This window comes from Miscanthus floridulus, chromosome 3 (assembly GCF_019320115.1).
Source record: "Miscanthus floridulus cultivar M001 chromosome 3, ASM1932011v1, whole genome shotgun sequence".
NCBI classification, from domain to species: domain Eukaryota; kingdom Viridiplantae; phylum Streptophyta; class Magnoliopsida; order Poales; family Poaceae; genus Miscanthus; species Miscanthus floridulus.
In genome coordinates this window covers 115,017,185-115,032,017 of record NC_089582.1, presented here as the reverse complement: position 1 = coordinate 115,032,017, position 14,833 = coordinate 115,017,185, and the positions used below count along the sequence as shown (strand labels likewise).

Genomic DNA, 14,833 nt, shown 5'->3' with positions numbered 1-14,833 from the left:
ATCATAGAGATAGTACAACTATGGAAGGAGCACGTTAAATGACCAGGCAGTAAGCAGTAACGGTACGTTTTGCTTTGGACCAGAAGGACCAGTAGGGAAAGGGTTTGGACTTAATAACATTGAGTTGTTGACAGGGGGTCACTGGGTAAGAGCCCCCAATTAAGGCTACTCACCTTGCTATGATCGGAAGAGCCTAATCATTCAGAACACAACAGAAAACTAACAGAAACATTCTGATACTTTTCTGGATCTCAGTCTCAGGAAGGCAAATGCACAGCTAGGTCATGGGAAAGGGATCCTCACAATGACATGATGTATGCCTCCTGGTCACCAAAGTCTCTCCATGCCCTCTGGATCCTTATGATTTCTGTGAAGTTCACACAAAAGGATGTAGTAGATAGCTAAGCAGTGAAGAAATGTTTTATAGCAAAGTACATAAATAGGAGTTCTCACTTGGATAGGAAGGTAGAGCTTGAACTCAGGCGGCAGCTCCTCCTCTGAGTAGAGGCGGTCAGAGAAGTAAATTCGGCGAAGTCGGCAGTTTGCATGAACTTGCACCCGCAGCGTCTCGACATAATTTGTGCCATACGCCCTTTTTGTCAGATCAGTGAGGTTCAACTGAATGTTGTTCCAGCCATCATCAAGCTTCAACGGCATTGTGCAGATATATGGCTTCACCCTTGTAACAGACTGCAAAGAGTTTACAAGTCAGTGTGATTGCATGCACAGTGTGTACACACAATTTAGGTGCCTCGTTTTTTTAAATGGTGAAAAAATGGAAGGGATAAAATACATCAACCATTCAACTCAAGTGCAACCATGCAAAAGAAAGTGCCAATCAACCTAACTCCACCGCACTAAATAATAGATCAACCATCATGATTACAATTATTTTTATGAAATGCCTAAAGGAAAAAATAGGTGAAATATAAGACTAAATATCTGTATGCAGGCTGCAACTTTTTCAGAGTCGTAATGTTAACACATAGCAAAAAAATTTATATACACCGCATGTTTGACTTACGAGGGCATTAAGGACTAGATTGACAGAAGTCCACGGGTAGAAGGATGCAAGTGGGTATCCAATGGTGTTTTTTTGGTCAGCTAACTAATTATAGTCAAATGACATTCTAGTTCATTTCCCTCCTCACTCAAATAGTCAAATTACGTGAAATGACATTCTAGTTCATTTGAGCAAGTTTTTGGGTCCATACAATGTAATTAGAACTTGCATCCCTAAGTAGAAGTTTGCAGGGTATAATGATAGGTCGTATGTTCCAGTTTCCCAAAGCCCAAGGGTTAAGGTGAAGCAAAAGACATTTGTAGAACGGATTGCATTTACACCACTCAAAGATAGAAAAAAGTAATAGAAGAATAAAACTTGTATAAAGTAGAAAGATTGCAGGTACTGATTGCCAATCCAAGAACTAGTATATTTCTATTATTATTATTTCATTACAATCTATGTTCTTAGTATGAAATAAAACTGCAAGTATCAATTGTTTATCCTAGAACCTCAGACCGTTCCACCATTTATTCACTATGATCTAAGTTCATGTGAAATACTGTTTATGGATAGCTGGCGGTGTTTAACAGAAAGGATCAACAAAACTGAAGTTAGAAAGGAAAAGGAAATGTAAAGGATTCATGAAGCAGAATCAAATCAATCAGATAAGTAAGGCACACAATTTATTTCTGCAGAAAATGGAATGATCAGCAGCTCTTACACACTTGAAAATTTGATGCTCGAAATCGACGTCGGACGTTCTTGTCATCCAGAACTTGGATCTCAAACGTGAAGTATTTCTTAAGATTTTTCACAATAATGGCCAGAAATGGTAGCTTAATCCCAAGAGTAGCAGAAGGATCAGCTGGGCATGTGATGTAAGTTGACTGTACATTTGTTCCAATGATTTCAAGTACATTAGATTGGATATCTTCATCTTGAGGTCGTTTAATGTGCCCATTCACAACTGCAAGTGGATAAACCATTAAGAAACAGAAATGGTACATTTGACACATGTTTGCGGTAAGTCAGAATGAAGCACATATGTATTTACTATTTATTAGGTCCCAGGCTCCCAGCAGAAGCTAAAATAGCAGGTTGCAGTGTATGTACTGATGGACAAGTTCACACTTTCATGTCAAATATTTCATGAAGATTTTACTTTGTTGCTGGAAGACAATGATCAATAACGATCCAATGATATTCTAGCAGATGAAGTTCATACTTTCATAATCTATCCCACACACTAAGTGAACAAAAGTGGAGAAAGCCAGCATCAGAAGCAGATAGTGCTTTAGCAGCTAAAAGCTCGAATCCTAACCAAATGAACCGATGCTCTTATTTCGTGTCAGCCCTCAGAAGAACAAGATGGAACAAAGGAAAGAAGTATGAGTATTAATAAAGAGGACAAATCAAGAAGATGACAAACCTTCCTTGTCCCATATCTGCAATGGCTTGGTCCTGAACAAATCACAATAGAAACACATGATATATCTTGTTAAGATGCATGATAGCAAAAGGAGACTAATATGGGATCACCAAACTACATACCCGAGGCTATAAAGAATGGACAGGAACCCAGACTGAAATGTATTCTTGAACATGTTCTGAAGCCTGTAAGATCAATTCAACTGCAAAATAAATGAACAGAAAAATAAGAAGAACATCTTCATTCTGCAATCCACAATAATGTCGGTGTCAGACTGTCAGCTAGGCACCCAGCATTGAAATCTTGAAACATGACAATGGTTTGAGAATGTGATAACATGCTATTTCATTCCTTTGATGGCACACCATCGTTAATTAGACTGTTGCATCCTCAAGAGAACTATTATAAGTAAAACTGCATCAGCAGTGTTAATAGCAATAGTTGAGACATGTCATTAGATAACAAAACAAATGTGATTGTTAGATTTTTTTTTCTAAGATGGCTTCCTAATCCCCTGCCAGGGGCGGACCCAGTAAAGGATATGTGTACACCCAACTTTTGCACACAAAAAATCGAATTTAATTAGGTATAATATAATACATATAAAAACTTGTAACAAAATCAGATCCGAATACAAATACCCTACCCAAATAGATTAAGTTAGGGTTCGGGTGCTCGGTTTGGCACAGCAGGAAGGGAAGAGAAGGGGCGTGCGGTCGACGGCGAAGGGTCCGATAAATACTTGGCGAAGGAACCGACGAGGCTAGACCCGAGCACGTGGCGTAGGGCGACGGCGGCGGCGGCGGCGGCGGTCGCCTAGTTGAGCGACGAGAGCTCGCGCGCGTGCACGGAATGACGCGGTTGACGGGAGGCAGGATGTGAACGGAGCTCCCTAAAATCTTTTGTGGGCTTGTAAACAGGGCTGAATATCTACAGGCCCAAGTCAAAATCGAATTGTCCAATAAGATTGGTTTGGATGTTGTAGTCTATCTGAATGTTCGAGGCCTGTCATGTGAGGCCATGTACTCCTTCCGTCAAAAAAAAAAAAACACGATAAAATATCTCATATTTAACTAACAATATATATATATATATATATATATATATATATAGTTTATGATATTTTCATAATATATTTATTTGTGTTATAAACATTAATATTTTAATCTATATATTTAGCAAAACTTTAAGCATTTTATTTACCCAAGAAAATGTATTTAAATTGTTTTTTTCCTAGATAGTGGTAGTACAACGCAAGGACGAAGGCGCTTGGGTGTAGATTTCTTCGTTTCTTGCCATGGTGGACTCGTTGCATGGCTTTTGTTGCTCGAAAATGGCAAAATCACACGGGCTATTTTCAGCTATGCTTAGCACAGAATGCTAGTGCTTTAGAAGTTTTAAAAAAATGCTAGTGCTTTAGCTTTGGGATTTGTGGGCACTTAATAAAGTCTTAGGTTACAAAGTAGGATGGGACAGTGTTGTTCTAGTTTATTAGGACGGTATAGTCTTGTCTTCTTGTTTGATTGATGAGCAGATGGAGTGTCACAATTTTTGTGTTTATTAAAGAGGTACATGCATCGTAGGTCTTTAAACTTGTCTTGTGGAACCACAAGACAAGTTTAAGGACCGAGGAGCCGAGGCCGCGCGCAGGAGCCGAGGCACGGGCAGCTGCAGCCGCCGCCGGCGCTGGAGGTGGAGACCTACAACTACACGTCGTTCCAGGAGGGCAACTCGCGGGAGCAAAAGGAGCTGGCGTTCCAGGAGGAGCAAGGAGCTGGTGTTCAGCAGGGAGGCCCGCATCTACCAGGGCGCGATCCAGGTCTCCCCGGACACCGACAACGTCGGCAGCTACCAAGACATCATGGTCAACAAGTTCGGCTCCGTGCTCCTCCAGTGCCGCTTCACCATGTGGCGCTGCGTCGACAATGGCAGTGGCAGTGCCACGGCCCCGCGCGTCCAGGTCATGTCGTTCAACAGTACCTTCTCCATCAACGTGTTCCACCTCCTGGACTCGTCGCCGTGGCCCGACGAGGGGCTCACCTTCGTCGTCGCGTCGTCCCGTGACAAGCCGTCCCCCGGCAGCTACGGCGGCTACCTTGGCCTCACCAACGCCACGCACGAGGCCAACCCAACCCCGGCGAGGAACCACTTCGTGGCCGTCGAGTTCGACACCATGAAGCAGGACTACGATCCCAGCGACAACCACGTCGGCCTCAACGTCGGCTCTGTCATGTCCGTCAAGACGGCGAACCTGACGGTGTTCCGCATCACCACGAATAGCAGCAACCCCACCAACTACACGCCCTAGGTCGAGTACGACGACGCGGCGCGGCATGTGTCCGTGTACATGGGCGTCCGGGGCAAGCCGAAGCCGGCGTCCCCAGTGCTGGACTCGCCGCTGGACCTCAGCAAGCACGTCCCGAAGAAGGTGTACATCGGCACGCCATCACGCCCGGCTGCACGTGGACGAGCGGCGCTTAGTGGACCGGACCGAGCGACCGCTGCTACTGGACATCCTGACCGAAGGCCACAACGTTAGCACGGTAGCGCCAACTGACGCATTGGCGCCCTCGCCAAGGTTGTTGTGCCAAGAAGCCATGCAGATCGTGACTACACACGTACGTCGACTACACAGGGACGCCGCTCGGAGGGATCATGAGAAAAGCACGGCATGATAATTGCCGTGCGTACGTACGTCAAATGATCGAGGCCGGGTCGCTGACCCCGCGCTATGCCGTCGCGGGCATCCTCCACCCGGACACGGAGCTGGCGCGCTTCGTCCACGCCGAGTGCTCCTGCGGCGACTGGGCTGGCTACACATTTTGCGTTGGCCCACATCAGGATTGAGCCGAGCCCACTCATATTCGTCACTCGTTAGGGGGACACCGTGGCTTGGCGGCGGGATCAGGCTGCGCGCCTCCTGCCATTGCCACCACCGCGGCTCCTGGACCCAAATAGCCCCGTCCCTAGCACCCATCCCTCGTTCATCTCCTGCGCCGCGCGGCCATTGTCCGCCGGCACCAGGTGGCAGGTGCCTGGTCCCATACACCGTGAGGTACGCCAGTGAGCCCGACCACTGCACGTACGACGTGAGCTCGCCGACATCCGTCCGCCACACGGCGCACAGGCCGTCCCAGCGTACCTCGGCCAGCCACGCCTCCGTGGACACGATGCCGTCCCGGAGGTTGCGGACACCCTGGTACAGCAGCACGCGGGTTGTGCGCCGCCCCCGTCGTAGCAGCGACTCCACTCTCCACCTACGGCCTCATGTTGCGCATCATGTCGTCGCGCCCACCGCGCATCGCTGCACTCCTGCCACGCCACGTCCCTGCACGCGCCCACGCCCGCTGCTTTGCGAGGTCGTACAGCGTGGCCAGCCCTGTCATGTTCTATAGCCGCGAGCCCACGACAATGTGACAGAACCGCCCAATTTATATAAGATCAAGTACGGTTGTCCCCGCTAACACGTTGACACACCCATACTTTCACTCATATAAACCCGGTAGTCCGCCGAGTGTCCCGAAAGACCTCGGTAAATCAACATCACAACCAAGATCGCGTGATTAAGCAAATACACATCACATACATCGGGTTGCAGCGGAAATAATATTACAAAGGGGTTAACAAATAATAGTACAAGTTTGGGTTTCAAAACCGCTTAGTGAAAACAACATAGCTTTCAAATGATTACATTAATATAAGTTCCAAATATATTGCTAGCATAGTGACATCATCCGACAAAAGCATATAGATGAGAAGTAAGTATAGAATCACCGAGCCCACCGGTGGTTAGCCACCATCATCAACAGGTCGAGAACATCACCTGCAACAAGGTGGGATAAACCCTGAGTACTCGAATGTACTCAGCCAGACTTACCCGTCGAAAACCAAAACAAATGACACCAAGGATCATGCAAGGCTTTCTTTAGTGGGCTAGCTGACTTATTTGCGAAAAGCATAAGCTATCATGAAGAAACCAATTTAAGTACTTCACATCATCTTTATTATGACCTATCCATCTAGGTAAGCACCTGTACTATAGCAATCACTTGATTAACCAATAACATCCAGTTACCAATTTAGATTTAGCATATCCCATACCATCCAGATAACCATCATTGTTCCATAATAATTACTACGATGAAGTAACTCGAGTCAAGTGCTCGCTATCCAGGAGCGATGGCGATTCGAATCGATTCCTAACCAGCTGGTGATTTATTCCTTACACAAACCTCACTCACCCGCTAAAGTGAGATATTGATCACCGAGTCAACTTTCCAGGAATCTCGAGTTTGCCAGGAACCACATGTACCCGGGGGCCGACCGACTGCACTTTGGCCTTATCATCCCGCCCCCGTGTCCTACCACACCTGCTCCGGCACAGTGCGTTGCGGGCAATCTACTCGGCCCGAAAAATCTCCCAGCTTTGCGGTCGGAAGGTACTTTATCCGGCCAGCTAAATGTAAGGCATGCGTTCAACATGACTCGAGGCCCAACAACGGTCGGTCCTTAATCGACACAGATGGAAACTAACAGCACCCCAGAACCCTGTCTGGTTGCCTCCAACTTTTTCCGTCCGGTCTCCAATTATCCATCACACATGGTTAATTCCAGGATATCATTCTTTCCATAGCTAAATTCTTCCAGTAACCACCTATAATGTAGGTGACCGGATATCACCGATTGCTACCGGTCTAAGCAAGGCTAAGCAGTTATTCGATCCTGACCTAACAGGGTAAAAAGGTAATAAGGTAGGCAAGGATAGTAATAAATGCATCAACGGTTTCAATCAACTCCTACAACTTAATGCAACAATATATAACTCATATATAGAAAGAATTGCTTTTATAAATTAGGAGACTTATAATGCTCCGGGGCTTGCCTGGGATCCGACACAAGTCAGTTCAGTTAGCTTGCACCATCCTGGTGACATCTCAGTTCCTAGCACTCGCTTAGTCCTTCCATCTTCGGGACAGATACTCCATACATCGTCTTCGGATTCGGCTCCAACATCACGTCCTTCACGTGGTTCATCTAGCGTACCTAGATGAGATGCAAGATGCAAGTGCATGAATATGAAGAATAGTACCATGAGACGCATCACAAATAGCAAGCAAGACAAGCATCGTTTACACTAAACACACTTAAGTACTTTGCGATGCTTAACTTAACATCACACAATCTATCATGCTAAGATAACAAAGAATATTATACATGGCACATAAGTCTCACAAGATCTCAGGTGTATTTAACTTAATTACCAAGGACGTGAACCACACTTAGCAACATGCAAAGCAAGTCAAGGTGAAGCAACAACTATAACCGGAATATGCCAATTTCTGGACTTGCAAACAGCAGCTTCATAAATCAATCATATCTGGAGTTTTATAAATCCAAATGATATGAAACAAGACATTTTGGAAAGCTTAGGAAATTATCTACATTTCATCTTTAATCATCTCAGCATGATTCTCAAGTTAACTAAGTCAAATATATTCATTTACAGAAACTAGTCTACAATTGACAGAAAACAGCCATTTCTGAAACCCAACTTTAAACAGCTATAACACTTAAACTACTTGGCCAAATGACACCAATTTTTAATAGAAGCTAGATACATGAATTATCTACAACTTTTGTATAAACAAGTTTCACAACAAAGCACATTATCATGAAGAACTTTGCTAAGTTCCCAGATCTATCCATAAACCACATCGGCAAGAAAATAATTATTAACTTATGTTGCAAATACATAATTAGGCAAAACCAACTTTACCAACATGTCACACATGACTAAAGAACACCAGAAAACCTAGTGTCCATGACCAAATAAATTCTTTTAATGCATTTCTTAATTTATTTTAGATAATAAGGTGACTTAATGAACATATACCAAAAGTGCACAATAACTTCTACAAAAATTACAGTGGCTCACATATCCTCTTAATAGTCTACTGTATAAATTTCACTCCATTTGGATATGTATAGCAACCTCTACGAAAAAGACAAGTTGCTAAAGCAAGAATTCATGTGAGAGCAAGATAAACCAATAACTCACTCATACTTCATTCAATACTCATGAAATTTTTATCACACATCAACTATCATATGAGTAGCATGCCACAAAAATTTCACTCCATTTGGAGCCCTAGATCTACAGTTATGAAAAAGACAAATACCACTAGTATTACAAACCTAGCTGCATAAATATATTTTTACAGCTAAAACTTTAAAGTAAAACATGTAATATTATAGATCTAATGCATAGAGAATTTCACAAGGATTCCAAAAAGTCCTCATTTACTATTTTACGAATTTTCTACGATTTACTATGAATTTCCAAAGTTCCTGCAAAATAATTACAAACCAGTCCTTACGCACTATTCACATGAGTCACTGACTTCGCAGTTAGAACCCTGAAGTTCGTCGAATTCTTGTAGGAGGTCCCTGACGGGATTTGAGCAGGGGAGGCCATCGGAGCTCGCTGCTCCGGCCGGAGGAGGCCATGGCGTCGGCGGCTGAGGGGCGGGGGAGCACCGGTGGGTCCACGCGCACCCGTAGGTGGCCGCAGCTTGCTCCGAGGAGGCCCGACGCGGCCTGGCCACGCACGCCGGCGGCCTGCAGCGGCGGCGGCTGCTGTCCTCCGGTGGCGACGGCGATACGGCGACCGATGGCTTGGGCGAGCGTGCACGCGAGATGGAGCAAGGCAAGGAGAAGATAGTGGCGGTGGCTGTTGGGCTGCGAAGCGCTCGGAGGTGGGAGAACGGCAGCGGCCAAACTCGAGCTCGCGGCGGCAACCATGGCGGCCGCGTTCCGGAGCGCGCGCAGCACCAGAGAGCGAGGGAAGGAGAGTGGGGAGGCGAGTGAGTGCTCGGGCAGCTCGGGCGTTCGCATTTTGAGGCGCAGGGGCAGGGCAGCGCGTGGCGCGGAGGCGGGACGCGCGTCGGCAATGGAGTGCGCGCTCTGTTGCATGGCTGCCACGGAGACAAAACAACGAACACGTGGCGTGCGTCTCTGTGCCCGACTTGGGGTCCGTTTTTGGGCCAGCTCTGCTCCGAACTGGGCTATGGGCCTTGAAGCAAAATTCTTCATCTTCTGATGCTCTACAAACTTGATTAAGGGTGCTCGACCATTAGGCTGTTGGATTAGCAGATAATTAGTACTAAACTTGATAGTGTCAGTGATTTGACAGCGACAAGCAAACATCCAAAATTGATGGTCGAAATGAAATGCAACTGGTGCCATCTTCTTGTATGTTCTTCCCCATCATGTAAGCTCCAACTTTTACATTTGGATCAACTGAAGTTGCTTAGCAAAATTTGGAGAACGCGGAATGCCAATAGTGATGACAATGGATTCCAGACTTAGAAATTTTTCTAAGTGCTGAAATCAGCAGCAAATTTGATCTTGTAACCTTGATTTGACTTACTTCCAAGCTGATCTAGCTCTTAGTCCAAAAACAAAGTTTGTTCTACTCTACCCAATCTTCAACTTTTATTTAAGGTGCAACTCCATGCAAGCACTGTAAGTGGTTGGTCAACATAGGTCAAAGTATCGTCACTATAAAGCTTAAATTAGAGTTATTGACCGATTAAGGCATTTTCTTGACTTCTCCTCAACATGAACCTTTCATGACTTTCGTTGTAGAGTTCATCTAGAGTCATTTGGGCAAGGTTGCAAGATTTGGTTGACGATCAAGAATTCCATTCGCTTTATAAAATTATTTAAGCAAGGACATAACTCGTCATTTCATGTGACTTCTTGATTCCAAACTTCACGAAACTTTTCCATGGATCAATATAGATGGGTATTGATGTGAGACACATGAAGATATTCCAATCACACCACCCAAGCATATATCTTGAAAAGGGGTCTATAGGCGAGCACAGGTGCAATATCCAAGTTTAGGTTGGGGCTCGTTTCTATAGGTTTGACCTTGACATCTTCATCATCACTTAACATACCATGTTTTAGCTCAAACCCATTGCTTAACTGGTGGCAAACACCTGGGGTGTTACAGCCCTCCCCCCTTAAAGGAATCGCGTCCCGAGATTCGATGCGAAAGACTTTTAAGGGAAGAGAAACATGTCATCCAGTTTCCAACATCAGTGATAGCATTAGGCTACTTAACTTTGGAGCATCAGAGAGGCTAATTTGGTCATGACACTTTCTGATACTTGCTCTTCGTCGTAAGCTGTTGTCTGAATAATTTCCTTCTTTGGCCTTCATGAAATATTGTTATTTTGGGAGGAATCCAAGATAGCAATGTCCTACGTACTTCGTCCTTGATGTACGAAGAGCGATACAAACGTAGACTAAATACTTGCAGCATCTACTTCCCAAGTGGATATAGCACAGACCTTATGGACTTTGCACTAGATGATAATCTTCTAAAGGATACTCGTTGCAATGGTTCCATGTGTGCAGTTCTCTTTCTCTGATAACAATATTGTATGGTCTGAGTCTGCTGAGTGAGTGGTAAACATAGTAGCTGACTCTGTCGGCTCAACGTTCTCGATGATCATTCCTTAGGGAGCCTTCGTATCCAAGTTGCAACAGTGATCTAGGTTGGATCTGATGCAACCTCTTGGGTAAAAACACATATAAGGTACCAAAGGCATGTCAGCATTGGAGAACCATTGACGTAGAAGGATGTTAGCGAGGCTTGGAGGACAATACAAGTTGCAAGTAATCACAAAACTAGGGACTAGTTCACTACCAAGCAGGTTGAGCACAATTTGCCTTCGTGGTGCAGTTGCACAACAAGTTGGGTTGACTTGCATCGTAGCAAAACCAGCCTTCTTACTACATTTGTCTTCGAGACTTCCATTCCAAGGCCAATCAATATCTCAAAAACCATAATCCAAAAATCTGTGGTTTGACATCTTTCCAATTGCTTTCGAATTGCAAGGGCACAATTTTGACTTCTAGAACACCTTGACTGCTCACGCATTGCTGATCTAAGAGGGCAAAGGCAAGGCACATAGGGGTGCAATTAGTCTTCTCAAGGGTATGGAGGGTTGTCTAATCAGCAATACACCTACAAGTTGTAATTTCTTTGCATGAATTACAAACACAACCGTTTAATGCAAATGATGATCGCAGTCACAGCGAAATTGCAGATTCTGTACCCTTTTGTTTTCTATTCATATCTCACAAACTACTGCTCCAACATGCACAATTTTTTGTGGACATGTAGATCCATGGGTCTTCTAACTACTCACCAAAATTCAACTCAAATGGGCACCGTTTGACCATCCAAACAATTCATCTACCAAAACTGCTGTGTTTGAAAATGGCAGCAAACCAAGCCGACAAGATATCTCTCTAATCCGATGTTTTACTCAACCAATACTCAAACTAACTTAAGACATTGAAGGGTCCTAAGCAATGAATGAGATCACCAAGTTTGGGGTCAATCCAACTTCGTTTGAGTCACTAACCGCCGGCTTGAAGATAACCGGTTTAGTGCCACAAAATCTGGATAGATTTCGTGTCCTCCCTTTTCTTCGCTCCACACGTTGAGGTGTGTGTTTGGCACTCTCTAACCTTTCTCATAGCAGCAGCAGTCTTTCTCTAGCTGAGGATGGAGGCTAGAGTTTTCCTTACATGCTTCCCTAGTAATACTTCAACCATCGTTTTAGGCACCAACTTGACTATGCACAAGCATTGGACTTGTGGGCTGTTTTCGCAGGGCACAAAACATTATTCCACATGTAGGGCATTTCTACATTGACAAGGAACCATTCCTATATATCCTTCGGCACTTCATCCAATAGAGTCTGGACACATGTGTTAGTGGCACCTTGGGGCACAAAGATGCTGACTAAAAACTAGGGACATGCTTTCGCTAGCTCCTACCTAGCCGATACAACGTCTTGTACTATATACGTGATTGTCAAAGATAGAATTGACTAGATAGCACATTTGGAGAAGAAGTAGCACCTGCATTGCGGGGCCAGGTTTGCTATTTCCTTGATCAACATTGTTCTGTGAAATCTGGCCTTCATAGTTACCAAATAGTCGTTACCTAACTGAAGACTAACTTTCCTACTGGTAACAAATCAGTTGTCCCTCAACACTAAAAATGTTCCAGATCTTCACTCTTGATAATAAAAATTGTGGTCGAAGCCTACAGATGGTCGCCATTGAAGTCAGCAGAAAGGGGTCACACCAAAGAAGGTCGGTTGATCACCTTGCACATAAAGGTCAAGACTTGGACAGGAAGCTCATGAGCACTAGGTGACCTACTACAACACACAATATCCTAGTCCATTTACCTTCCGACTAATAACTTGTTCAACCTTAAGTGTGGTGCACCTTTCTGATCCAATGAAAATGATATAAGTTGCTCACTAGATGATCGACATCATTACAGGGACAGTCACGTCGAGTAGAGTCACTTGTCTACCACCTCTTGCAGTCTATTTATGTTCCTGTTAGTGACCTGTTCTTCAAAGGTTAACCGTTGGACTACTCCAGAAGGAAGTCCTATTGCATCTAGTTCTGCATATAGATCTCTTGACATGATAAGGAGAGATAACCAAGGAAGAGCTCAAGTGAGAATAACATATTGGTGTAGTTCTGCAATGGATCATGACTAGAAACCTCGATACCAGCGCGTGCCGAGCAGCACAGCCTTGTGTGTGCACCCATAGGAGGCTCTCGGTTTCGTCGCGGCACCATAGATCGCTAATCGTGGCACCATTACTGAACATACAACCCACAAGAAATCTCACATGGCATATATTGGGTTGCATAGGAGCAAGCACTATGCGAAGGAGGGATAGCAAACAAAGGTAGTCACAAGGTTAGGAGTCAACAAGCAGGGGATCCGAAAATCAAAACACAACGCAAGAGAGCATAGCTTAATTTCCAAGGACAACTGAGCAGGGGACTTCTTGCCGAATTTCCATATACGTCTTGTGTCCACCAAGTGATTACCAAAACTTGGACGTGGTTCTAGGATAGCGCTCTTCAACACTCGTACGCTTACCGAGGACAAAAGGGTGACAACTACGGCACTACCTAAATAACAAGCATACATACCCACCACTTGGCTAAACTAGAGGACATTATATGTTTAAGCATGTAACCACAATTATTTCTAGCAAGGCTAAGCACACACTTTTCTCAAGCACTTCCTATTCAAGCAACATGGAACAAGGCATTCTTGTTTAACTTCACACAGAGAAGATAGTAACATCACATTGATCACAAGTTACTTAGTATTAGAACAAGGTGAGGGAAAGCATATTTATGCACAAGCACAATCATGATGCATGCTCGTCCTATTCGTCCTCACAAAATTGCCAGCCTAAGGCGACAATCACGTTTTATGTCGGTGGCATAACACGTACTCTCTCGGTATATAGCTAGTCGTCAGCTACATTCAATCTACGCATTCGTGGTTAGCGTACCTGCAGGCAAATTCATTGCAGCCCATCCCCACAAAAAGATAAATAAGCACACAATGAAAGTAGTAAACTAAGATACTCTCCATATATACATCCCCAGATGTATATACTTCGATATCCATAGCTACCCGACAGATATACCCACAATTAAGTACCTTCATATATACATGTGTGTAACATGTAAATATTCCAGTAACCACAGCTAACTCTCCCCTAGACCGATAGTTGGACGGTCATACTCTCACAACTCACACTTACCTGGGCGTAGAGGCAATTGATCCATACAGTACCATTCAAGCGAATGGCATCCATACAATAGCACGCCGTATGGACGATGAAAGTAAAATTTTCAACAAAGTACATCCCCCAAAGTTAGTACTTAGATAGCCACCTAATAGTCCTTAACTGGGCATAAAGGAAGATGTCGCTAGCATAGTTTTACAAATAAGTTTTGATAAATTTGCCTGTAGCTAAAGTTTTAGTTAAAATAGACTTTTTAAAACCAAAACTTGGCTTTTAAAACTATGTACCTGATAGTATTATGCTTAATCTCGCTCTGATACCAGCTGTGACAGAACCGCCCAATTTATATAAGATCAAGTACGGTTGTCCCCGCTAACACGTTGACACACCCATACTTTCACTCATATAAACCCGGTAGTCCGCCGAGTGTCCCGAAAGACCTCGGTAAATCAACATCACAACCAAGATCGCGTGATTAAGCAAATACACATCACATACATCGGGTTGCAGCGGAAATAATATTACAAAGGGGTTAACAAATAATAGTACAAGTTTGGGTTTCAAAACCGCTTAGTGAAAACAACATAGCTTTCAAATGATTACATTAATATAAGTTCCAAATATATTGCTAGCATAGTGACATCATCCGACAAAAGCATATAGATGAGAAGTAAGTATAGAATCACCGAGCCCACCGGTGGTTAGCCACCATCATCAACAGGTCGAGAACATCACCTG

General features: G+C 44.2%; 2 protein-coding genes across 4 annotated transcripts; one reads left to right on the top strand and one right to left on the bottom strand.

Annotated features, from left to right (window-relative positions):
- Nucleotides 1-90: 90 nt before the first annotated feature.
- Nucleotides 91-3,348, bottom strand: LOC136546580 (uncharacterized). 3 transcript variants are annotated; one of them, XM_066538555.1, is made up of 6 exons: nt 3,082-3,336; nt 2,558-2,637; nt 2,436-2,467; nt 1,732-1,973; nt 454-690; nt 91-367 (listed from the first exon to the last, which is right to left on the bottom strand). In XM_066538555.1, exons 2-6 carry the CDS (start codon nt 2,608-2,610, stop codon nt 359-361), a joined length of 573 nt encoding a protein of 190 aa, XP_066394652.1. In that variant the 5' UTR covers nt 2,611-2,637; nt 3,082-3,336; the 3' UTR covers nt 91-358. The 3 variants fall into 3 exon arrangements, with proteins under 3 accessions (XP_066394652.1, XP_066394651.1, XP_066394650.1); XM_066538554.1 differs by having other exon boundaries at nt 91-690; nt 3,178-3,348; XM_066538553.1 differs by having other exon boundaries at nt 91-690; nt 3,082-3,346.
- A 948-nt stretch (nt 3,349-4,296) lies between these two features.
- LOC136544249 (lectin-like protein) lies at nt 4,297-4,743 on the top strand. The gene has a single exon (XM_066536474.1). It carries the CDS (start codon nt 4,297-4,299, stop codon nt 4,741-4,743), a length of 447 nt encoding a protein of 148 aa, XP_066392571.1.
- Nucleotides 4,744-14,833: the final 10,090 nt, after the last annotated feature.